Below are 24,903 nucleotides of genomic sequence, written 5' to 3' on the forward strand. Positions count from 1 at the left end.
ATCTGGCAAATAGAAAGCAGATAGGCAAGTACCCTCACTTGCACTGGCTTACTCTATCCAGGAGAAGAGAGAGAGAGAGAAATAGGCAAAATGTTCGACTTAAAGCCCTAGAAAGCAGTTGATCAGCCATGAAATATCAGCTGATCCTGCTGGCTGGCACTTCAAAGGTAACACTGTAATTCCCTGAAGCCAATCACCTTTGCGCATGAGCACTCACCCCACCCTGCAGCTGCATGCACAGTTTTTTCCCCCACTGGTAGCATCATCGTTAGACGCCTGCCTGTCCATTCACTGGTGCCTGCCCTGATTGGGGTCTGTGTGTAGTGATACCATCTCCCGTCAGACTCTTTCTTGCAGCTAGTACCCAGCTAGTGACTCTCAGCACTCCACCTGCTTGTATGGCCACTCTCTCTGGGTCTGAGTCAATAATGCGCCAGTCCCTCTGAGTCCTCTCACTGCCTGCACCTGGGAGAGCTGTCCTCTCTGCCACAATCCCGCTCCCTCCACCACCTCTCGTCTCCCGTGCTCCAATCTCACCCCACCACCACCAAACCCCCCCCCCACCCCGCCTCTCACTCATTTAGTTCAAGAGCTAACACTCCAGACATGTTCAGAACAGGTGTTGCAGTTAGCTGACTGCAAAGGCATTGAGCAGCCTGCTGTGTGCAATGATAATGAACCTCGCCCTTGCCTTCTGTTTGCAGGCATTCGATGATGCAATTGCTGAATTGGACAAGTTGGCTGACGATTCATACAAAGACAGCACCTTGATTATGCAGTTACTTCGGGACAATTTAACTGTACGTATCACCAAAAGGGGAAAACTCCGGAAGATTAAATTGCAGTCACCTTTTTTTTTAAAATTGGTCTCAATGCACGTTCTATTCGAGTAATGTTTCAGACTGATGAGTGTGAAATACTGGCCAAGTGAGCTAAATCGTTATCATGCTAACCCGCTTCTATGCTAACGATTTTCTGCATTTTTAAAGAAAGCCTGCTTGAAAGCAGCCCTGATTAATGCATTCCATAACTACACTTGACCGTTAAACAAAAGAAGAGTACTGTGGACATTGGCAAGAGTAACAGAGTTTCAGATCAATGTCCTTTCATCATACTGGCAAAGTGAGCTAAATCGTTAACCTCTTTCACACTAACAGCTCTGTGCATTTTTAACATACGTCTGCTCTCAAGCAGCTCTGATCAGCACTGGAAAAACTGGAAGAAGTGATTTAATAATTTTTAAGCAAGGACAGAGGGGGAGAAAGTGGCTGCCGGAGGGGAGGAAACAGCACAAAGAAAAGTTCCTGACAGGGTTGAAGACGGGAGAGATTAAATGATTTTTAAAATAAGGACGATGTTGCAAATCCAGAAGAATATGGTAATGGAACAAGTAAAGAAACAAAGGCCCAAATCTTCCATTCGGGGTTGGAACCCCTATTTCTGACTCAGATCAGACCAAAAAAAAATTTACCCATATACCTTCCTCTGATTTTTCTGGTCAGTCTTCCAATGGGGGATCCTGCAGAACTCACTTAGCACAAGAAACCTCAGGGGCGGGGGGGGGGAGGATCTGTGCCGAAGCCACACCTTTTTTTTTAAAGCAAAAGCTGGCCTACTCTGGTAAGAAAGAGTTTAAATGTCCCAAAGCTTCTCGGTGTGTTAGAATGTATGAGTGAATGGGTGAATGCGTCCATGTGTAAATGTGTAGAGTGGGTGAGGTAAGGGGTTAGGGTGGCAGCTGAGTAGGGTGGTGAGGCCAGGTCAGTTTGGGTAGTGAGGTCAGGCTGGAGGATGCTAGGCGGGTTGTGGCTAGTTAAGTCGGGTCAAGGGGTGAGGGGGAGTCTGGGGGGGGGGTCAGGAGTCGGTGGTGGGAGATAGTCAGATTGGGTTGAGGGGGTGTCAGGGGAGTAGTCGGGAGATTGAGGTGGGGGTTGGGGGAGGGATGTCAGTGTGAGTGATTGGGAATCAGCTGTATGGTTACCCAGGAGTTAGATTAGGATTAACATTTCCTGGATAACAGGTAAGTAAGTGGAAACTGTCCGAAGTCTCCGACTCTAACATGGAGTCAGAGACTTGGAGGGTCCTGGATGGCCTGGGAATTGCCCATCGGAAGTCCAAATTTCCCAGGAAATTCCCACAGAGTCAGTCATTCCAACAGCCCAGAAACCAGAAAATCTAGGCCAATGGGACAACAGCAGAATCATTACTAATGGATGCTGTCCACACTTTGAAGTTGTTGAACTCAATATTGACTTCAGAAGATTAAAAAGTGACAGTAGAACCTTCTCACTTTTATACTCTAAACCTCCTGGACTTTTTAACCACCTGCCACAAGCTAACGTTTATCGACACCCTGCCCTCTCCATTTAAATTATGGTTGATGTGACAGTCCATATCTGAAGTATACTATCTCATATCACGTGATATTAACTCGCATCTGCTGTCATTTGCGCTGCTCACCTAAGCAATTCCTGTTCTCTTCACAATAGACACCAGTGAGGAGGCAGAATGGCGATCGGGAAACAAACAGCTTGTCATGGGCAGCGAGTAATGATAAGGAGGTTTAAAATGTAAAAGCAAGAAGTGTCATAGCAGTTCTACTGAATGTTGGGAAAAGCCTATTCAGGATGTTGTATGAAATGTTACACTAGTATAGTAAGGTATTGACTGTGTTACTGGATTAGTAACCCAGAGCGCATGAGGGAGGATCTACCGACTGTGAAGAAACAATGATTCACCAGAATAGTAGATGGGACAGAGGGACAATGTGTTGATGCACTTTGTGAACATTGGGTTATATCCAGTGGAGATGGAGCAAAGAAAGGTTCTAATTGAGGTGAAGGGAATCAGCAAGGGAGCCCAGAACAAGAAGCTAGAAACTTGGAGCCCGAACAACACTGGTCTAAAGCAGGAAAAGTGTATTTACACAGGAGAACAGGGAAAGTGTGGATTGAATTCTTCAAAGCTTAAGGATGGAAATTAAATTGAGATGCTATGAGGGTATAAAGGGCAGTGAATTGGAATTGAAAAGGTAGAGCTGCTGTGGTTAACCATTCCTGTGTTCCAGAGCAGTGATGTCCATTTTCTGTATTACCTGCCGAAACTACCCATCTGTATTTGAAACTTAATGTAAATATCTTTGTACTACCCAACCCACTTTATCATAAAATGGGAAACTGTTCTTCAATTTTTTAATATAGTTTTTTTATTCTCTTTTACAGTTATGGACATCAGACAGCCAGGGAGATGAAGGGGATGCTGGCGATGGGCAGAACTAAACTATCTGTTACACTTGCGACTTATTCATTAATTTACTTTCACCTGCTCCTGTCTGACCAAACTGCCCCACCATTCCCTCTCTCCTGCCCCTACTCCTCTCTGACATTTTTTTCAAGGCAATGCATACTATTTCTTTGACTCCAGGATCACCTGCACAGAGCTTCACACCAGCATGCTGTATTCTGATGTGCTGACAAAACACTGGACTGAAAGAGCCTAACACCAGGGGTAGCTCTTAGCTGCCCTGCCTGTAATTGTTGGTTTGACTTGACTGGATATCATGGTGTAAAACCAACTGGCAAACGGTTCCGAATTTCTTCGGGCACCTATCCTGGCCTGTCGTCCTACTGGGGTGGGGGGTGGCAGGGAGAAGATGTGGGGAGGGAAGAGAGTGGAATGTGCAAGAATTGTATTCCACGAGCACTGCTTGGTGAGGGACTTGCTGCTTGTTAAATTAATCGATCCTGGAAGGCAGGGGGCTTCTTTGATTGTTCCTGCTTTGCGACTTGACCCTCCTAAATAGGCCTGTCCTTTTGCCCAAGTGCGCACTCCCACCGGCAAGTGGCATCTCCTGCACCCTCCTGCCCTGCTTAGTGAGGCACACACATGGAGGTACAGTGACGATAGATGTGTCTGTGGGGAAGACTAAGGGACTGCCCCAGTTTTGTGGTGGCCCCATGTGGTTCTTCTCCAGTAATCATGGGAGTCTATAGGGAAGAAAATGCTGGCGGTCTCCTTTATTTCAGGCAGCCTTGATATTGGGGCCACCTTTTAAACAATTGGAAGGCTGATTTTGTCGGTGTTTGACCTGCAGGTGTTGGTGACGTTCTGTCAAAACAGGTTCACCCCCCCCCCCCCCCCCCCCGCCTTCTCTTTCCCCTCACACAAGTCATTGGAGCACACTGACCAAGTTCTGGCTGTGTTTATGTTCTGTTCCTGGCTTGTGGAGATTGACTGTAGTGCCCGATTAGCTCTGCTGTCTCTGTTCACTCTGCTCTGGGTTCCCCATGCTCCCTTCCTCCTCTGCACAACCCCACCCCTGGCCTCGCCCACACCCACCCCGCTATCCCCAAACCAAGATGGGACTGTAACAATTTGCACCATTGCAGCAACTTGTGCTATTCTTCCTTGTCTTGCATTCACATCCAGCCGACTTTTCCTAGAATTTTGGATTTTTTTACTTGCACAAATCTCAATCACGTGGTGTAATAACTGGTACCTTCAGCAACTCCCTTCTCCCCCCCAATCCTGTTTTAATTTTAATCGGTATTTGAATAAATGCTTTTGCTATATTGGTACTAAACTGTTTCTTCAGATTTATCACACAAACCTAGACCTTTCCCTACAACTTTCTGCTCTTGATACTGTGGACTATCTTGGGCCAGTGGGAGAAGCCGCATGATGCTGTTTCAGTTAGCAGCTCCTGAGTAGCGCTGCTTTTAAAGGTTCCCCAAAATTAGAACCACAGGTATGGAAAAGTGTACGGATTCTATTGATGCAGTCCAAATCAATTTCATCCTCTTTCAGCCTACTTAAAATACTATCTGTGCCTAATTGTGAATTTCGGCAGAACCACTGAAATTGACTTAATCTTTCCCAGTGGTATCCTAAATAATGAGCTCACTCCCAGCTGGTAAGCTGCACAGTCTAGCAGTGTAGTCCTGCAGGTTTTGCGCAGGGACTGAGTGGTCTGATAGATCTCTGTTAACACGGCTGCTAATGTGCACAGCAGGGAAAAAGCTGACATCCTGAGTGGGGGGGGAAAGTGCTGGGCGGAAATGGACAAATTGGTCAGTGTCCTAATGCGTTTCCTGTTGTGTTTTTTTTTTTAGTTACATTCCACAGATGTGCATCTCCATTTGTCCTTACAAGTCTGTTTGTCCACTGGAGAACTCACTGTGCACTGAAATAATAAATTCAATCACTTCTGACTGAACAAACATGCAGTTGAACTCTAGGTGACCTCTGGTAGTGAGTGTGGAGCGGATTCCCAACTTGTGTCCGTATATCTCATAGCTCCCTTCCTGCTTTGTTTTTACTGACCAGTATTCTGCCTCCAGTCGCTTCTGTGACCGTTGTAGCACGCACGTGATTGTGTAACAGTAGTGCGAAACATATTAAAAAGGAACTTTTTTGATGTACGAATAGAGTTGTGTAAGTCTTTTAAATGGACTGTGGGAAGATAAATTCGGAACATGTACACGACAGTTCAATAAGAAAATAAAGGTTCTATCAAGTAACTTGTGTTGTCTTATGTTGTATCATTGGGGAGCTCAATGTTGCCCACAGTTCCCTAGGTGGGGATTATTCTGTTCTATCATTTTACACAAATAAATCTTGAAGGTGCAGAGGACATTTACTGCAATAGTACCAGGGATAAAGGATATCAGTTATGTGGAAAGACGAGTGGCTGGTCTCCGAGCACTGACAATTATGGGGAGATTCCATAGATGTGTTGAAAATTATGAAAGTTTCTCCTTACTTATTCTATTAAAACCTATTTCCACTAACTGGAGGATTAGTAGCCAGAAAACACGTATTTAGGGTGAATGATGAAAGAACCAGGGCAGAGATGAGAATTTTTTTTAATGCGGCAAGCCGTTAGGGTCTGGAAGACACCACCTGAAAGTGTGTTTGGGGAGGGGTGGATTGTGGGGGAAGGGGATTCAATAGTAAGGTTTAAAGGGGAATTGTAAAGTGGAATTTCTGAAAAGTACAACATTTGCAGGGCCTAACTGGATAGTTCTTTCTACCCCTCCTGAGAAGGTCAATTTAGGGATGGGCTATAAATACTGACCTAGCCAGCAATGCCCACATCCCATAAATGAATTTTTTAAAAAAAAAAGGAATGCTGATTTTTATATCGGAAGAAGTAGAATACATGGGGATAGAAGTCATGCTTCAGCCAGACAACTCTGATTAGACCACACCTTAGGAGGGATGTATTGGTCTTGGAGGGAGTGCAGCACAGATTTTCCAGAATGATGCCTGAATTCCAAGGGCTAAATTGCAAAGAGATTATACGAACTAGAGTTACATCCCTAGAATTTAGAAAGTCCAGGGGTGATTTGATCAAAGTTAGATGGGGTAGATTGGGAGAAACTATTTCTGCTGGCTGGGAAGTCTAGTACTGGGGGCATTAGTCTTTTCTGATAGTTTTATAGAGACATAGACGTTTACAGCACACAAGGAGGCCATTCAGCCCATCGTGTCCACACTGGTCAACAAAGACCTGACTAATCCCATTTGCTATACCTGTTCATGACATTTTAGATGATGTGTACCAGGATCTGCATGTCTCTTTGGACCTCTGCTGTTTCTAGCTTTTCATCATTTAGAATGTCCCCTGTTCTATTATTTTAAGGCCTAAAGTGAATGGCCTCACATTTGCCTACATTGAAATCCATATGCCACAGTTTTGCCCATTCACTTAATCTATCAATGTCTCTGTAATTTTGCACTCCATCCACAGTACCTAAAATACATCCTATCTTTGCGTCATTAACATATTTTGGGTGTGTGGCTTTCTAATTTATGATCTAAGTCGCTAATATATATATATATATATATACGGTAAATAGTTGAGGCCCAACACAGGTTCTTGTGGGACACCACTAGTCACATCCTGCCAACTCGAGCAGCATTTTTTTTACCCTTTTATGGGATATGGACATCACTATCAAGGCCAGCATTGGTTGCTAGTTCCTAAATGCCCTTGAACTGAGTGGCTTTGCCCAGCCATTTCTGATCACGGTTAAGAGTCAACCACATTGCTGTGGATTTGGAGTCACATGTAGGCCAGACCAGGTAAGGACAGCAGATTTCCTTTCCCTTAAAGGATATTTTTGAACCAGGTGGATTTTTACAACAATGGATAATAGTTTCATGCTCACCATTACCGAGACTGGTTTTCAGTTCCAGATTATATTAAATAATTGAATTTAAATTCCACCCAGCTGCCGTGGCAGGATTTGAACCTGTGTCACAGACTTTGGCTGGTGGCCACTGACCCACTCTGTGCACAATGTCACCCTTCCTGTGTACAATGCTTACCCCATCAACTCCCTCCTTTGCTTACATATACCAGCATCGTATTCCCAGACATATAGAATGTTAACCAGTGATTTGATCGAGGTTTTAAGGAATCAGTAAAGTAGAAAAAAAGGAAGTTGCATTTTTATAGCACCTTTAGTGACCTTGGGACATCCCAAAGTGCTTTATAGCCAATGACACATTTTGAAATGTAGCCCCTGACCTGTAGGAAATTTGGTAGCCAATTTGCAAAAAAAAAAACAAATATAATGACCATGTTGGTTAAGGGACAAAAATTGGCCAGGACGCTGTGGATCACTCTCCTGCTCTTCAAAAACAGAATTACCTGGAAAAACTCAGCAGGTCTGGCAGCATCGGCAGAGAAGAAAAGAGTTGACGTTTTGAGTCCTCATGACCCTTCGGTCGAAACGTCAACTTTTTTCTTCTCCGCCGATGCTGCCAGACCTGCTGAGTTTTTCCAGGTAATTCTGTTTTTGTTTTGGATTTCCAGCATCCACAGTTTTTTTGTTTTTAACTCTCCTGCTCTTCTTCAAAATAACGGTCCAGGCTCTTTTTATGTCCACCTGAGAAAGTAGACAGGGCCTCTGTTTAAAATTTCATCTGAAAAACAGCACCCCTTACAGCACAGTGTTCCCTCAGTTCTACACTGGCTTCTTAGCTTAGATTTTTGTGCTCAAGTCTCTGGAGTTGAATTTGAACCAACAACCTTCTGCCTCAGAGAGGAGAGGGTTACCCACTGAGCCACAGCTGACACCAAATAGAGAGAAACTTCTTCCTCCTGGTGTACAAGTCTACGACAATGAGACATAACCTTAAAATCAGAGCCAGGCCATTCACCAGAGAGGTTAGGAAACATTTCTTCACATAAAAGTTGGTAAAGATGTAGAAATCGTCCATAAGAAGCAAGTTTTTTTTAAATTCATTCATGAGATGTGGGCAACACTGGCTAGGCCAGCATTTATCGCCCATCCCTAATTGCCCTTGTTCAGGCAGCAGTTAATCGTCACAGAGTCACATGTCGGCCAGACCAGGTAAGGATATCTACATTTTCTTCCTTAAACGACATTAATGAATGTTAGAAAGTTCTGATGAAAGGGTCATCAACCTGAAACCTTAACTCTTTATCTCTCCGCAGATGCTGCCAGACCTGCTGTGTATTCATGCTGTTTTTATTTATAAAAGCAGTAGATGTCAGCTCAATTAATAATTTTAAAAATGAGATTGATATTTTTTGCCAGACGAGGTTAAGGAAGAATATGGAGCCAAGGCAGGTGTGTGGAGTTAAGATACAGATCAGCCATGATGTCATCAATTGGTGGAACAGGTTTGAAGGAACTGAATAGACTGTTCCTGAGTCTAGAAAAGAGATTAGTGGTCATTGATCCCTTTTGATAAGGCCAATCACTGAGCCTTTTAAACACCTTGTATGTTAATTTGTAGGATTTTTAAACAATTACATGGCACCTGACAGGAAGTGAAGGCAAATGACTAGAATTGAAATTCGGCTATGGAGTAAAGTAAACCTAACAAAACCTGATAAAGTGATCCTCTTAAACCATAGCATTACCGCAGCATTACTCCCTGATTGTGATTCTCCCTCAGTCGAATAGCCTAGCCAGACTCAACACCTAGGCTTATAAACGAAGGATAGCCACATTATATCAGCAAGTATTCCTGAACTTGTGTGTGGGAACATATTATATGCAAATATGTTGGTACCTATATATGTGTATAATTCCAAATGCTTCAATTAATAAGGAACTGATTCGACCTCACTCAAATTGCAATTATATAATTAACTAAAACTTAATCAAGGCACTGAGTACCCAGTAGACCAGCTTATTGTTGAGTTAAACAGTTTATTGAAGAATCTCCGACTCTAGCCGACTTGCTGAGACTCCATGTCCAGCACTATTTACCGCAGGAAGGTGTGCGGCGGTCTTCGTGGCGGAGGCGTAAAGAGTTGGTTGGATTTGTGTTGGCCAAATAAAATGTAACAATAAATAAAACAGAAACAGTATCTTTAAAGAGAAACAGCAACAGGACGGCGTTTGGTAACCGCGGTTAGTGAGAATCTTATTTCTGCCGAAGTTATATTTTTGGTAATGCTGTGGAAGGGTTGAAACCCAAACTGGAGTTGGGTTTGTTACGAACTATCCCTGGGAGCCCATGGGGACTTTTGGGATTTCCTGATTTTGGGGTTGGGGATGTTACTCTCCATGAGACAAGTCCCACAGGCTCTTGTCCCTCAACGTAGACGATATTAATTTGGAGTTGAGTCCCTCTTTTCCCAACCTTAGGGTTGTTTGGATTGGAAGTTCTATCAAACTCCTCCTTGTGTTCAATATCCTGCAGCCGGGTCGGTTCAGAGAGTGTTGTACATCTTGATGTGATGGGTCATAGGAATGGTAATTGGGCTGGACTTTTGTCTCATTGTCAATAGTTTTTCTGAACATCTGTATAGTGAGGATTCCGACCACCGAGAATTTTGCTGGAGTTTGAGTACGGTTTAGTTGTGTTCAGTCCAGTAGGCTTTGGAAGGTGAGTGGACCATTTCTTGGGTCTGCTACATGGTGAATCCTTGCACCCAATATTCATCGCAACGCTCTTCAGTTTAGCTGCACATTCAAGCCGTCGCTGCTCTACTTTATAACTCAGCAAAAAAACTTTCTTTCCCGCCGCCCCGAGTCCTATAGTATCCCTGTGATTAGTCCTCGTAGTTTTGCGCTGATCAGGTTTGAGTTGGTCAAATGCCTGACATTGGCGTTCTCCACCCCTGTATCTGGGCTAGATTGGAACGATCATTCCCAGAGGTGAAAGTATATTGTGTTAACTATGGAATAATTCAGTCCCTCTTTCTAATCGGTTTCTGTTCGGAGGAGAGACTAATGTGAAGGAACGAGCGAGTCTGTCACTGAATCACACATTGACCTTGATATCAATCAGGAGTCACACTCCGACCTTCTTCCGGGACTGATTGCAGCCAAACTGCACAGGTCCTTTTCTAATAGCAGACCTACTTAAAATGCACATCGGGTGTTATAGTCACCAGAGGTTGTCCATTGGTCTATCTGTTGCTCTGTTAGGTTCTGTTTGTTTAGAGGATGGGATACATTACTCCTGAAATGGTGTGATTACTGATCTGTCCATGGTCTGAATTTGCTTCTTAGTCCATTATGGTCAAATGGCTGAATTTTACTGTTTCTTTTGGGCTGCATTTGCTGCTAGTGCCATGTTTGCACATGGTAAACACAGCTCCCATCTTTATGGGGCACGTGTGGAATCTCTTTCTCTTCCTCTTCCCGCCCCCCCCCCCCCCACTTCTCCCCCTTTCTCCCCCCACCTTTCTCCCCACTTCCCCCTTTCTTTCTTTTTCCACCCCCCCCCTTCTTTCTTTCTCTCTCCCCTAACAGCAATGAGATAATGAATGGATCATCTGTGTTTCCTGTGTGTGATGTTGACTGTATAATAAATATTGGCCAGGATACCGTGCTCTTCTTTGACAATGCTCTGGGGTCTTTACATCCACCTGAGGGGGAAGGCAGGACCTCAGTCAACATCTCGTACAAAGGAAGGCATCTCTGACACCTCCCTCAGTACTACGTTAGGAGCATCTGCCTGGAATTTTGTGCTTGGGTCTGGGTGTGGGAATTGAACTTGGAACTTTGGGTCTGGGTGTGGGAATTGAACTTGGAACTTTGGGTCTGGGTGTGGGAATTGAACTTGGAACTTTGGGTCTGGGTGTGGGAATTGAACTTGGAACTTTGGGTCTGGGTGTGGGAATTGAACTTGGAACTTTGGGTCTGGGTGTGGGAATTGAACTTGGAACTTTGGGTCTGGGTGTGGGAATTGAACTTGGAACTTTGGGTCTGGGTGTGGGAATTGAACTTGGAACTTTGGGTCTGGGTGTGGGAATTGAACTTGGAACTTTGGGTCTGGGTGTGGGAATTGAACTTGGAACTTTGGGTCTGGGTGTGGGAATTGAACTTGGAACTTTGGGTCTGGGTGTGGGAATTGAACTTGGAACTTTGGGTCTGGGTGTGGGAATTGAACTTGGAACTTTGGGTCTGGGTGTGGGAATTGAACTTGGAACTTTGGGTCTGGGTGTGGGAATTGAACTTGGAACTTTGGGTCTGGGTGTGGGAATTGAACTTGGAACTTTGGGTCTGGGTGTGGGAATTGAACTTGGAACTTTGACCTTCAGAGGTTAGCGTTAGAGTGCTAGGCACTGAGCCATGGCTGACACACACCGCAACGATCAGCGGGCAAAGTAAATAGAAGCTGTATTATTTTTAAAGTGAATGAGTTTTCCCTTTAGTTTTGAATGGATGAGTAGGAAATAAATAACTGCCATTCCTTTATTTGCACAGCTGTTGGAACAGTGTAGATTTAACAGTATTAACATCACCCCCTTCATTGTGTTTCGTTGCCATTAGAAATGAATATTTTCCACCTTCCAATTCCTTTTCATCTTCTGCTGGGCTGCAGGAATACCATTTTATTAGCCATCAGCTCATCATGTCAAGCCCTGAATGATGAGCCTTTTTAGCAGCTGTTGGAACTGCAGGGGCGTCATGGCTGATCTCGTTCTCACTTACCAGCTGGGGAAAGGGTGGGGAGTGGTCTTTGGGTACTGATCAGGAGCTGCCGTTATTATTAATTTGCAGTGAGATGCATATAATGAGAAATTCTCGTCTTTAACCAGAAACCCCCCCCCCCCCCCAACCACCCCACCAGCTCTTCCTCCGCCTCTCGACTGAAAGGAGTCCTGAGATAGGATTCGAAACCAAATCTGAGCTGAAGATTGGGATGTTATGCAACAAAGCATCTATCAGCCCAATCCCTGGACTACATTAAATGGTGTTTAAGATTCCAACTTTCAGGTGATTGCATCTGCTTATTTTTTCCATAAGTTAACTCTAGAAATGTCTTGTAGACTTGAACAGCCACCTAAAATGAATGCAACTGGCCCTGGTTATCCAATTGCCTCGCTGTATGTTGGGGACCTGCACCATGATGTCACTGAAGCAATGCTCTATGAGAAGTTCTCCCCTGCCGGGCCCATCATGTCTATCCGAGTGTGTCGGGATGTGGTCACCCGTCGTTCCCTGGGTTACGCTTACATCAACTTCCAGCAGCCTGCCGATGGTGAGTGAGGAAGTAAGGGCTTGTCCTTTTTATATAATGCCTGGAGTACTTTCTCGAGGAATGATGAAACTTCCAAAGCCCTATTCCTGTTATTTGCAGAGAGAATTTACCAGTAACATTCAGTATTTAACGTGCAAGGTATAAACTGCTGTGGGACAAGCACTGGACCTGAGCAATACTTATAAAGAGAGACCTCTCTCACGCAGTGCATTCCAGATCTAACCAATCACTGCGTTTTTTTTAAAGTTTTCCTTATGTCACCTTTATTTCTTTGCCAATCCCCTAGAATCAGTGCCCCCCTCCACCCACCTCATTTTTAATCCATCTGCCAAGGAGCACAGTTTCTCTCTATCTCTGTCTAGCCCCCTTTCTTTTGAATACCTCAATTCTATTGGAGCAGTGATGGCTAAGAGAGGATTTAATAGAGGTTTTTTTAAAGATATGTGAATGGTATTGATGGTAAACAAGGGAAGACATTTTTTTTTTCCGGTTACCGAGTCCATTGGAGAAGGTTCATTAATTTAAAGGCCGTTGTTGTGGATAAGGAGAGAAATTGAGAGAGAAAATAGTCTATGAAAAGGATTTTTTTGGCACACGTAATGTTTTGGCCCAGGGGAGTGGTTGAAGTAAAGACTATTGTGCCCTTTTCAGTGGATGCACATTGCGGGGAGAGAAAGATATGGGGCTATAGGGAGTACAGTGATTATTTTTGGGTTGCTATTAGTAAACAGTCTGTACAGACATGAGCTGAGTGATCTCCTGTGATGTAAAATTTCCTAGAAAAGCTTCAGTAGCCTTCAGCATTGTCACTGTAGTCATGTCCATGTTGAAGAAGGAGTTGAGCTATTCCATGTGGAATACGATTTCTCTCGTCTCTGCAGCTGAGCGTGCCCTGGATACTATGAATTTTGAGGTGATTAAGGGCCGTCCTGTACGTATCATGTGGTCTCAGCGTGATCCTTCCCTCCGAAAGTCAGGAGTGGGAAATATCTTCATCAAAAACCTGGACGAATCCATTGATAACAAGGCTTTGTACGATACATTCTCTGCTTTTGGAAACATTCTATCCTGCAAGGTAAGAACTTCAATACGGTGGATTTGCAACTGGAACACACCCTGTACCTCCCAGCCAGAGAGCTTGAAGCTGAATCTTTACCTTGATGTGTAGAGAGAGCCTTGCATTTCTATCCATGACCTCAGGATGTCACAAAGTTCTTTGCAAGTCAGTGACGTATGTCAGAAGCACAGTTGCTGTGGTAATTTGAAAATGTGGCAACCAGTTTGTGCACAGCATAATCCCACAAACATCGATGTTATAATGACCAGATAAACTGTGGGACTGCCAAGACCATGCACTTGAGTCTCTGAAGTGGGGCTTGAACCCACAATCTTCTGACTTTAAGGTGCTGCTGCTGCTGCCACCTCAACCACAACCGACAATGTTGTTAGTAGAAATTGGCCGCATTTCTGGCTAGTGAACAATGTGACACTAGTTCATGGTGACACGTGCATGTGCCCTAAATATTAGTAGAAAACCCCTTAACACACAATACAGGTAAAAGTACTTCACATTTATGTGCCAGTATTCAGTGACTGGGGGGGTGGAGTAAAGCAACCTCAATGATCAAAACACCCAAACCCTATTTTCTTTCATGCCAATTTCCGATAATCACTCAAAAAAGATTGAAGTCCAAGTGCCCACACCATGTGAATAACAGTATTCCGATCACCGGTCCAATGGCTTCATTACTAACAGAAATGTAATTAGCCACATAGATCATAGTCAGTTGGTCACATTTCTGGCAGCTTACACGTTAGGACAAGAGCAATTGAGGGTATAGACTGACCAATATTGGGGGCAGGACCTGGTTCAGGTGGGAAGGTAGGTGTAGTCACTTTTCTGCTGGCAGATAAATAGGGCCAGGAGGAAGAAATAACCCTTTCCCCTTCTGTGGGTCAGTAACCCAAGAATCTTGGAACTGTAATTGTAAACATCCCAAAGGCACTGGATACTTCAAAGGCTTTGGGCCCTGACTATTGTAGCAACATTACTGATCCTTCACTGTTGCTGGGTCAAAACCCTGGAACTCCCTCCCCAACAGCACTGTGGGTGTACCTACACCACATGGACTGCAGCAGCTCAAGGAGGCAACTCACCACCACCTTCTCAAGGGGCAATTAGGGTTGGGCAATAAATGCTGGCCCAACCAGCGAGGCCCACATCCCCCGAATGAATGCAAAAGAATGGGATTGATTGAGCAACCCAGTCAGGCAAATTGTTCACTGGTAAAGAGTTCAAACGCTGACAATTGGTGGGTGGTGCAGGTTTGGGGTGGGGCAAAAGATAAGGTTGGGAAATTTGGCAAATATTTTTGCATCCAGTGTGATAGGAATCTGGGCTGTGGGAATGGAGGAGGTCACTGAGGTAGACAGTACTATTTGAAGCAATTTGGTGTTTTTCTGTGGAGTGAGGTATGACATACCAAAAGATGCACTTTTATGCTTCCTCAGTCTGTAAAAATAATTCATTTTACCATCTGTTGCAGGTTGTCAGTGACGCAAGTGGGTCAAAAGGATATGGTTTTGTACACTTTGAAACACGGGAGGCTGCAAACAGAGCGATTGAGACAATGAACGGGATGTTACTCAATGATCGAAAAGTGTGAGCTCAGTCTGGGAATTTGAGGGGTGGGCACAGATGGGGAGGTGCACTCTGAAGGCTGTAATAGCTACTCATTTTTAAATGTACAATGCTACAGATTGTTGTCACTGACCTAGGCTGTGCCTTGGCGATTTTTAGCACAGTATCATTCTCACCATCCCTGGATGTGTTAATATTGCAGAAATGTTGCGAATGAGCCAACACAAACTGATTACGAACAAATGCAAATGTTCCTGAATTTGCATCAATGATGTCCTGTTTTTTTTTAAACAGAGTTGATTTTTTTTTTTGTGCTGACCCGTGTTTCCAGCAATTGCTGATTTTGTTTCAAATTTCCAATGATTTCTGTTCTGTTGTTTGATATTTAACTTTTGACTGAGGCCGTGTTGTATAAAATAATCCTGTTGTGCGTGTCTTTATTAACCTTAAGCCAATGAGGGATTTTAAGTATGGTGACTCACTTAGAAATTGTTTGTTTTTGTCCTGTAAGCACAGCCAGTGTTGTGCTGGGTGCCCCACCCTGTCACCCTTTGCGCCCCATGCTGCTGATTTTATCAGCAGGTAGTTAGCACTTAAGGAGTGCATCACCTCTCCATTTTTGAGACCTGCCCTGTGAGTGGAAGCCAATCTTCTCACAGCAAGATCCCACAAACTGCATTGTTACGACCAGATCACCAAGTGCTGTTTGGCTGAGGGATAAATATTGACAAGGACTCTGGGTCCTGGGCCCTTGTGTGTTCCTGTCATTGGTTAGTGGGACATTGGGTGAAGTTGTAACACACTGAGCTAACTTAACCCCTGCCTTGCTGTTTCTGGGCTCCTATCTGTCCAGAATTGGTGATGGATGTTCTTCAATAGTTCAGTCCGCAACCTCTTCTATCTTAAGAGACTGAGACCTCTTGGATTGTCTGATGCACCTCCTCTGGAGTATGGTCTCTTCTGAGCTAAGCTCATGTCAGCTTTTGATGGAGGCTCTGGTCAAGCTCTTGATATTTGGCAGATACGCCTGTGTTCAGCTGGAGGATCAGCAGACACAGGAATCTCCTGTTCATGTGTCTTCCTGCAGTTTGTTTGGAAGACTTTGAGTGATGAAGGTAATTGAGTTCTGGATGGAGACAGCAGTTCTACATAATTAGGGTCAAATAATGTGAGAATTCAAGGTGTAACGGGAAGTAAAATTGAAATGATTGTCTCTCTGAATTGTTATTTTAATCAGGGGGATGTTTGTTGATAGAATGGTAAAAGTTTGCTGTTAATAACTTGTGTGAAAGATTTATTTTTTAATCTGTTTTCCTTTCCCCTGTTTGCAAGTGACTAATTTTTGATGTTTGTGTTTGTAAAAGGTTTGTGGGTCACTTCAAGTCTCATAAAGAGCGAGAGGCTGAATTTGGAAGTAAAATTCTGGAATACACCAACATCTACATCAAGAACTTTGGAGAAGACATGAGCACCACCAGGCTGAGGGAGATCTTCAATGTGTTTGGTTGGTTTGAGTTCTTTTTGCAGATCACAGCAGGTTCAAAAATCCCTTGTGATGCCTGGCAACCATTTGTGTGGTTCTGACACGGCAGTTAACTGGGTGCAGTAGAAGATCAGGTCGGACTGTGGTTTGCCAAATTGGGGTGGGGTGAGGTGACTCAGTCGAGGTTGAGTAACCTGATTTGAGCTGATTAAATACTCTGAGAAATAATTGTTCTTTTAGCAACAACATGACTTTATATAGCACCTTTTTTTTTTATGTAATGAAAAAGTCCCAAGTCACTTTACTGGAGCAACTGAGCCATTTGGGATATTAGGTCAGATGATGAAAATCTCGGTCAAAGAGGCAGGTTTTAAGTCTCTTCAAGGAGAAAGTGAGGTGAGGAGGTTTAGGGAGGGGATTCAGTAGCTTGAGGCTCAAGCAGCTGAACGCACAGCCACCAAAGGTGGAGCAATTAAAATTGGGGATGGACAAGAGGCCAGAATTAGAGAAACACCGATATCTTGGAGCATTGTGGGTTTAGAGATGATTACAGAGATAGGGAGGGGTGAGGCTATGGAGGCATTTGAAATTGAGGATGGGAACTTAAAATTAAAGACGTTATTTGACTGGGAGGCAATGTAGGTTTGCAAGCACAGGTGAAAGGGGACTGGGACTTGCCGTGAGTTAAGACCTGGGCAGCAGATTTGGCTAGAGAGCTACCTGAGGGCTGCTGGCCACATCTGAATAGTTAATTGTGGATGGATGTAAATCTTAGCCATTGTGATCAAGCAGCTTTCTTGTAGAACTTTGCCCCCTCCCCCAAAAGTGGATGGGGTCGATTCCATGATGCAGTAGATTGTTTGTTTTTAAAAACAAGCATTCAGTTTCTTCTTGAGATATGCATGTTACAGACAAAACTCAGCATTAACTTCCATCCCTGATTTCCCTCAAAGATGGTCATGAGGCAGCTTCTTGAACCATGGCTGAGAGTGTGAGTGTGGTCCTTTTTCTTCCCCTCCCTGTAACCACCTCCTGTCCTGCAGCCTCTGCTTCACTCCTGTATGTTCCCCAGTTTCCGTCAGCCCCTCCTTTGGCTGTGTTTTCAGTTGCCTGGCTCCTAAGCTCTGGAATTCTTACCCTAAACTTTTCTACCGCTTCCTCCTTTTTCAAAAGGCAGTTTAAAACTTTGACCAAGCTTTTGATTATCTACTCTGATGTTGCCGTCTGTGACTTGGTGTCTAATTTTGTTAATGCTCCTTTGGGGTGCTTTCCTACATTTAAGTTGCTGTATAAATGCACGTTATTGAATTCCGATTGTGCTGAAACTTTGTGAAACGTGCCCTGATGAGCAATGGGGAGTCTAGATCATCATGTTCAGATTGTAGCTGAGTTCTCCTTTATTCTAAGCTTTGCTGAGTGTTTCTGACACCTGGATCCAATCCTGGGCTCATTCTTTCCCCATTCTCCCAGGCTTCTCAACCAGCCAGCCAGAAATGGAAAGGGTGGAAGTTTATGTTGCAGTTGTACAGAGCTCTGGTTGGACTCCAGCTGAAGTAAGTCTGTTCCATTTTAGGCATTGCACCTCAGGAAGGATATATCAGCCTTGGAGAGGGGGCAGTGCAGATTGACTTCGCTTCACCAGCACCCCAACCCCAATCAACATTCCATAGGGAACATTCCCTCCATGATACCCTAGTCCATTCTTCCATCACCCTGAACTCCTCATCCCCCTTCCCACAGCACCTCCCCATGCAATCACGGGAGGCCTAACAGCTGCTCCTTTACCTCCTCCCCCCCTCACCGTCCAAGGCCCCAAACACTCCATTCACGTGAAGCATTGCTTCATTTGCACTTCCCTCAATTTAGTCTACAGCATTCGCTGCTCCCGTTGTGGTTTCCTCTACATTGGAGAGAGCAAACGCTGACTGGGTGACTGCTTTTCAGAACACCTTCGGTCTGTCCGCAAGCATGACCCAGACCTCCCTGTCGCTTGCCATTTCAACACTCCACCCTGCTCTCATGCCCACGTGTCTGTCCTTGGCCTGCTGCAATGTTCCAGTAAAGCTCAACGCAAACTGGAGGAACAGCACCTCATCTTCCGACTAGGCCCTTTACAGCCTTCCGGACTGAATATTGAGTTCAACAACATCAGACCATGAACTCTCTCCTCTGTCATTACCCCTTTTTTTAAAAATTCAATTTTGCTATTTTTATTTTTTAAAATTTATCTATGCATTTTTTAAAATCTTTTTCCCCAACTAACCCCCACCCCCACCAGGGCCACCCTGTCACTTGTTTCTATGTTGTTCTTTCACAGGGTCCTGACCCTTGTTCTGCTATTAACACCTTCTGCTATTTTACCTTTATGCCACTATCAGCACCTTCTTTAGTCTTTAACACTCTCACTAACGCTCCCTTTGTCTTGTATCCATGACATCTTTGTCAATCTCTCCTGAGCTCCCACCTATACCTGACCTATTTTGCTCCAACCCCTCCTACACAGTATAAAACCCATCACATTTCTACTTCTGCTTAGCTCTGAAGAGTCATATGCACTTGAAACGTTAACTCTCTCCCTCTCCACAGTCGCTGTCGAACCTGGTGAGTCTTTCCAGCATTTTCTGTTTTCGTTTCTGAATGTTAAGCACTTTTCTTTCCCAATTGACAGAAATGGGCTTTCAGAAAGTGGTGCTGCAGAACTCTGTAGAAAGTATCGTGACATAGTGCTTCATTCTAATGGTCGCTCTCCATGTGCAACACTAGGTGTATGAAATTTCACTCCATCTCCATAAGAACATAAATAGGAGCAGAAGTTGGCCATTTGGCCCCTTGAGTCTGCTCTGCCATTCGGTAACATCATGGCTGATTGTCTATCTCCACCTTCCCACACTAACCCTATCCCTTAATTCCCTTAGTATTCCAAAAATGTGTCAACCTTTATCTTGAATATACTCAATAATTGAGCATCGGAAGCTTCCCTGAGGTAGAGAATTCCAAAATTCACAACCTCCTTGGGTAAGAAGAATTTTTTTCACTCAGTCCTAATTGGCTGACCCCTTATTCTTACACCGTGACCCTGTGTTTTTGATTCCCCAGATAGCCAAGTGGTGGGGGAGCAGGAAATTCACAACTGCACCTGGTTCCCCTCTCACTTTCATTGAAAAGCATCTTGAAGAAAGAGGGGGGGGGGTGAGGGAGAGAATTCCAGAGATTAGACCCTAAGGGACTGAAAGGCACAACTACTAATGGTGAATCCAAGGAAATTGGAGATAAGAGGCCAAAGTTAGAGAACTGAGGTTTTTTGGAGGAAGGTTTATGGTTCAGTCAATCTCTGTCTGTCCAGTGAACTTGCATTGTACGGTCCAGAGCACCAACCAATCCTCAAGATCCGTTTTCTCCTTTTTAAGGAACGACGCAGAGTGTTCGGGTCATGACTGATGAGAGAGGTCGTTCTAGGGGATTTGGGTTTGTCAACTTTGAAAAGCACGAAGATGCCCGCAAGGTGAGAATTGAAGTGGATTTCTCCCAGGAATGGCACACCTCTGGTGCTTCAGAACTGGCATTTGGAATCTCACTTGACCATTATAAGCAGGGTCCAGAATAAATTTAAAGAATTAATTGAGGGTATATTGTGGCCATTTGTCTACAAAGCACTCAAACCTGAAGACCTGCAAACAGGTTGTGTTGTAAATGGCTATCATCAAGAAAAACAAAATGCCAGAAATACTCAGCAGGGTCAGGCAGCACCAGTGGAGAGACAAACAGTGAGTGTTTCGAGCCAAATATGACTTTTCAGACTGCCTTCTGCAGTTGGCTTCCACATTCTTCGAGTAATTTTACAGCACTGGAGGCCATTCAGCCCATCTTGCTTCTCCTGGCTCTTTTGGCAGAGCCAATTATTCCTACACCCCCAATCTTTTACCATAGCCCTGAAAATTTCTGTCCTTTATTTATCCAATTCCCTTCTGATAGTTGCTATTGAATTTGCTTCCACTGTCCTTTCAGAAGGCGCATTCCAGATCATCACTCTGACTTTTATTTTAAAACATCCTATCTTGCCTCTGGTTCCTTTGCCAATCTTTTTACGTGTGTCCTCTGGTTACTGACCCTCTTGGCAGTGGAATCGTTCAAATGGACAAAGTCTAACTGGCCACGGTGTGGAATCTCACCTGGCCATTGGTGGCTGGTTATGTGAAGTGTGTTGGGCACAGGCAGGCCTATTCCCTTGTCAATGAGATTGAAACTCTGTTAGTGACGTGTAGGGGACTTGAAGACTTGGGGCGTCTTTCTACATGAGTGCTCGGCCTGGTAGATCTCCCAAATCCCCATTTTTCTTTCTTGTGTTTAGGCAGTGGCTGAGATGAATGGGAAAGAGATTAACAGCCGGGTTGTTTATGTTGGCCGAGCTCAGAAGAAAATGGAGCGACAGGGTGAGCTGAAACGCAAGTTTGAATTGATGAAGCAAGAGCGAATCAGCCGTTATCAGGTCAGCAGGTCATCAACTTGGGGTTTGTGGTAAAGTTGACTTTCCCAACAGGGTATTGACTGCCCTCACTGACTACAGTTTGCCTCCGTAGAATATGACCATACAGAGTCAAAGAAGGGGGGCCATTTGGTCCATTATGGCAATGCTAGCTCTTTTGAAGAACTATCCAATTATACTCTCTCTCCCCCACCGCCCTCCCCCCCCCAACCCTTGCTTTATTTCCCCATAAACTCTGCAAAATATCTCCCAACCAAGCAACTATCCAACTCCCTTTTGAAAATTATTAAAGAATGTTATGGCATATCCGATTGTAAATGCTGAGTTGTTCAAATCCCAAAGGGAAACTTGAAACAACCATCACAACTTGTTTTGCAATTTGTATAAATTTTGAGATGCATGTCTTAAATTCAGTAGTAATAAGACCACCGACTTTTCTAGGTTTTTACAAAACTAGATTAAACATTTATTAATAAGAGAAATGATTTTAAACACATACATAGATCTACTGATAACTTCTAAATCCCCTACTTAATCTGACTCCTAGTTAACACTTTCATTAAGGAAACAGTAAGACACATAGATTATAAAAGACGCAGACAAGGTGACACACGATACCCTGAACCAGTCGAATTCAAAGTGAGTTTTCTTAACTTCAGTCCTTTGAAAACAGCAGCTTGAGGCTTAGATACTGAAGGCTTTTTACCCTTCCTAGATCTTAAAAATGCCTACCCTTACACACAGCCTTCGCTCCTTTATACATATTTTCCCCTTTGAATGCAAATACCCATTGTTTCACTATAACTTTGGACTTTATGTTTCTGATAACCTCTCATAGCACTAAGTTTTACCAGTAATCTTAGGGGGAAAATAAACACACTATTTCTGAACCTCACCTGACTAGGTGACACATTTCACCCCTCCTTTGAAAATAGTCTACCCTGGTTTATTTCAAAATGCAAATGTCCTTATACACCTTACATTCTAACTTTCATGTTTACATCAATCTCTCTCTCTCTCTCTTCTTTCTTTCTCTCTCTCTACCAACAAACTACTTATTGTACAAAAGCAAAATACTGCAGGTGCTGACAACCTGGAATAAAGACGAAATACCCCGTAGGTCAGGCATCATCAGTGAAGAGAGAAACAGTTAACATTTCAGCAGTGACCTTTTTTGTCAGAACATCTCAATTTTTCCAGTCCTGACAAAATGAGTTCAACCTGAAGCGTTAACTCTGTTTCTCTCTTCACAGATGCTGCCTGACTTGCTGAGTTTTCCCAGCATTTTCTCTTTTTATTTCCAACTACTTTCTGTAGACCTGGGTGCAGCTATTTTGGTAATTAATTTCAATGACATCATGTTAACTTGCCAATTGATATTGTTTCTCGCTAATTACTCTGAGCATCTCCCTCCTTGAAGCTCATTAGTACAGGATGAAGCCCAGAAAGGAGTGGGGTGGGGGTTAGAGAATGCAATCACTTTGATTCCAAGTTGAATCCTATTTTTTTTTTTTTTGATGACGTGTTGCTAGTGTGTATATCTCACGCCCTTTTCCTTGAGTGTTCTGCCTCCTTTTGGCTTTCAGGGAGTGAATTTGTATGTGAAGAACCTGGACGATGTAATTGATGATGAATGTTTGAGGAAGGAATTCGCTCCATATGGAACAATCACCAGTGCAAAGGTATGAGACGTGAATTTCCCACACCTGAAAAGAGGAGAAGGAAGCTTCAGAGTTGGAGATTTGCTGGCAACTTGGGGAGGAGCTGGGGGTGAATTTTGAATGGAACCCTGCTGGAGGATTGGCCAGTTAAATTGTATATTTTTAGAAAGGAAATCCTAGACTTTGTGATATGAAATGCTCTTTGAAAGAAGTGCCTTATTTTGGGTTCTTGCCAAGTTTGTGATATAGCGACTCTGATGCTGGGCTAACATCCAGAGGTTGAGAGTTTAAGTCCCATGTTGGAAAGTTGAGCAGTCAGATTTATTCAGTTTGATATTTTGGGAAGCTGGCATCAGGAAATCTGCGGAACCGTCATTTCAATTCGATTAAAAAGCACCATCTACTTTCAAAGGGATCGGAACTTTCTATCCCCACCCAGTTGTGCTTACGTGTGACTCCAGTCCCTCGCTAAGTGTCGATCCTTGGTGTCCCTGTAAACTGAGTTGTTCAGATACATCTGGGACAGTTAGGGGCTGCCTTATCCACGTTAGTGCCCAGAGTTTGCTGGAATGGGGTGCCTCTCTGCAATGCCCCATTAGTTGGAATTTCTTCCTCACCCTGGTTAACACACTTTTGTGCTGTGCCTGGCTGGGAGTGTCAGCTGATCACAGCCGTGAGCTGGGTGATCTGGACTGTAACTGATTGGTTTAGGCTGTTGGTCCCACCAATGCGATTTAAGGATTGGGAAAGAAAGAGGATAAGGAAATCTGAATTGGCCAAATCAGGGAGAGAAATAGAAATAGGGGAAAGTGGATTGAGAGAGAGTGGGGGGGGGGGGTGGGGGCGGGAAATGGAGCCAAAAGAGAGGTAGAAAAAATGTTCTAAATTTTAATTATCAAAGACCGGTTAACCACTGAAGCAATGCGGATGTATGGTTTAAATTGTTTTCTATTCTGGGACAGAGAGATTTTGTTTGTTTGGCTTTGCATTAACAATACCGTGCTGTTTAAAGGATACTTGCACTCTTCATTACCAGACTTGCCATTCTGTGGCAACTTAATAGGCAATTAATATGCAAATCCAGCCGGCTCTTATAATTAATGGGGAGACTGCGGGTGAGATGCTGTTTGTGTAACAGACAGTGGAGTGGTGTAAATCAAACAGTGAGTTCTGAAACTTTGCAACTAGCAATGTGTCTCGAGCTCTGCGTTAATAGTAGTGAGTGATTACCACCCTGTTCAGCACATCCCAGCCTAATGTGAAAGTGGGAGCCACTCCGCCCCTGGTGCTGTCACCCTGTTCACTTGGACTTCTGACTCACGCTGTTTTAATTTTCATTGAAGGTGATGACAGATGGCGGCCACAGCAAAGGCTTCGGCTTTGTCTGCTTCTCTTCGCCGGAGGAAGCTACGAAAGCTGTCACCGAGATGAACGGGCGGATTGTCAGCACAAAGCCCCTCTACGTGGCCTTGGCTCAACGTAAGGAGGAACGTAAAGCGCATCTGACCAACCAGTACATGCAGCGACTGGCGACCATGCGGGCTATACCCAACCCCTTGCTTGGCTCGTTTCAGCACCTGGCACACTCTGGGTACTTCATGCCAACTGTGCCACAGGTAAGGGGGCCAGAGAGGTGCTGCTATCCTGTGCCAGCATTCTGAAGCAACACAATACTGCGCCTGCTGCTGCTGCAGTGGTTATGTTAACAGGACTAATATTCCAGAGATTGTAAATTCAAATCCCACCACGGTAGCTTGAGTACCTAAATTAGTTGGAAATAAAATACGATCAGTAAAAAGGACGGTGAAGCTGTTGGATTGGTATAAAAATCCAACTCGCACCCACCTATTAATATCCTCCTTGGGGAAGGAAACCTGCCGTCCTTGCCTGGTCGGGGATATATGTGACTCCAGTCCCACGCCAGCGCGCGTGACTCTTACTTGTCTTCTGAACTGGCCGCTCAGTTGTATCAAACCTGCTATCGGGTTAAAGGAGAAGGTGGCGCGCGGCTGCTTCAGGATGACTAGGAGTGGGCCTGAAATGCCCTGTTTGCCAGTGATGCCCATATCCTCAGAACTAAATTTTTTTAAAAAAAAATGCTTTCACCACCAGCTGCTGCAGCATTGGGTGTGTTTTAATGATTAGTCACCAGATT

The 24,903-nt window shown here is 44.2% G+C and overlaps 2 protein-coding genes across 9 annotated transcripts in view; both read left to right on the forward strand.

Moving 5' to 3' along the window:
* Positions 1-5,519, forward strand: part of LOC121286806 (14-3-3 protein beta/alpha-1-like) — a 39,747-nt gene extending 34,228 nt beyond the window's left edge. For all 4 annotated transcript variants that reach the window (XM_041203854.1, XM_041203855.1, XM_041203853.1 and 1 more), the window contains exons 5-6: positions 705-800; positions 3,222-5,519. In XM_041203854.1, the coding sequence (XP_041059788.1) occupies positions 705-800; positions 3,222-3,278 (153 nt within the window). In that variant the 3' untranslated portion in view covers positions 3,279-5,519. The remainder of the gene's footprint in view (positions 1-704; positions 801-3,221) is intronic.
* Positions 5,520-9,370: 3,851 nt separating this feature from the next.
* LOC121287113 (embryonic polyadenylate-binding protein-like) overlaps positions 9,371-24,903 on the forward strand; it is a 104,830-nt gene continuing 89,297 nt past the window's right edge. For 3 of the 5 annotated variants that reach the window (XM_041204668.1, XM_041204669.1, XM_041204670.1), the window contains exons 1-9: positions 9,371-9,395; positions 12,269-12,480; positions 13,362-13,555; positions 15,027-15,142; positions 16,486-16,625; positions 20,012-20,106; positions 20,953-21,090; positions 22,674-22,769; positions 24,092-24,364. In XM_041204668.1, coding sequence (XP_041060602.1) covers positions 12,288-12,480; positions 13,362-13,555; positions 15,027-15,142; positions 16,486-16,625; positions 20,012-20,106; positions 20,953-21,090; positions 22,674-22,769; positions 24,092-24,364 — 1,245 coding nt within the window. In that variant the 5' untranslated portion in view covers positions 9,371-9,395; positions 12,269-12,287. The remainder of the gene's footprint in view (positions 9,396-12,268; positions 12,481-13,361; positions 13,556-15,026; positions 15,143-16,485; positions 16,626-20,011; positions 20,107-20,952; positions 21,091-22,673; positions 22,770-24,091; positions 24,365-24,903) is intronic. The other 2 variants (XR_005945150.1, XM_041204671.1) reach the window with 1 other exon arrangement.

Source organism: Carcharodon carcharias, chromosome 14 (assembly GCF_017639515.1).
Source record: "Carcharodon carcharias isolate sCarCar2 chromosome 14, sCarCar2.pri, whole genome shotgun sequence".
NCBI lineage: Eukaryota > Metazoa > Chordata > Chondrichthyes > Lamniformes > Lamnidae > Carcharodon > Carcharodon carcharias.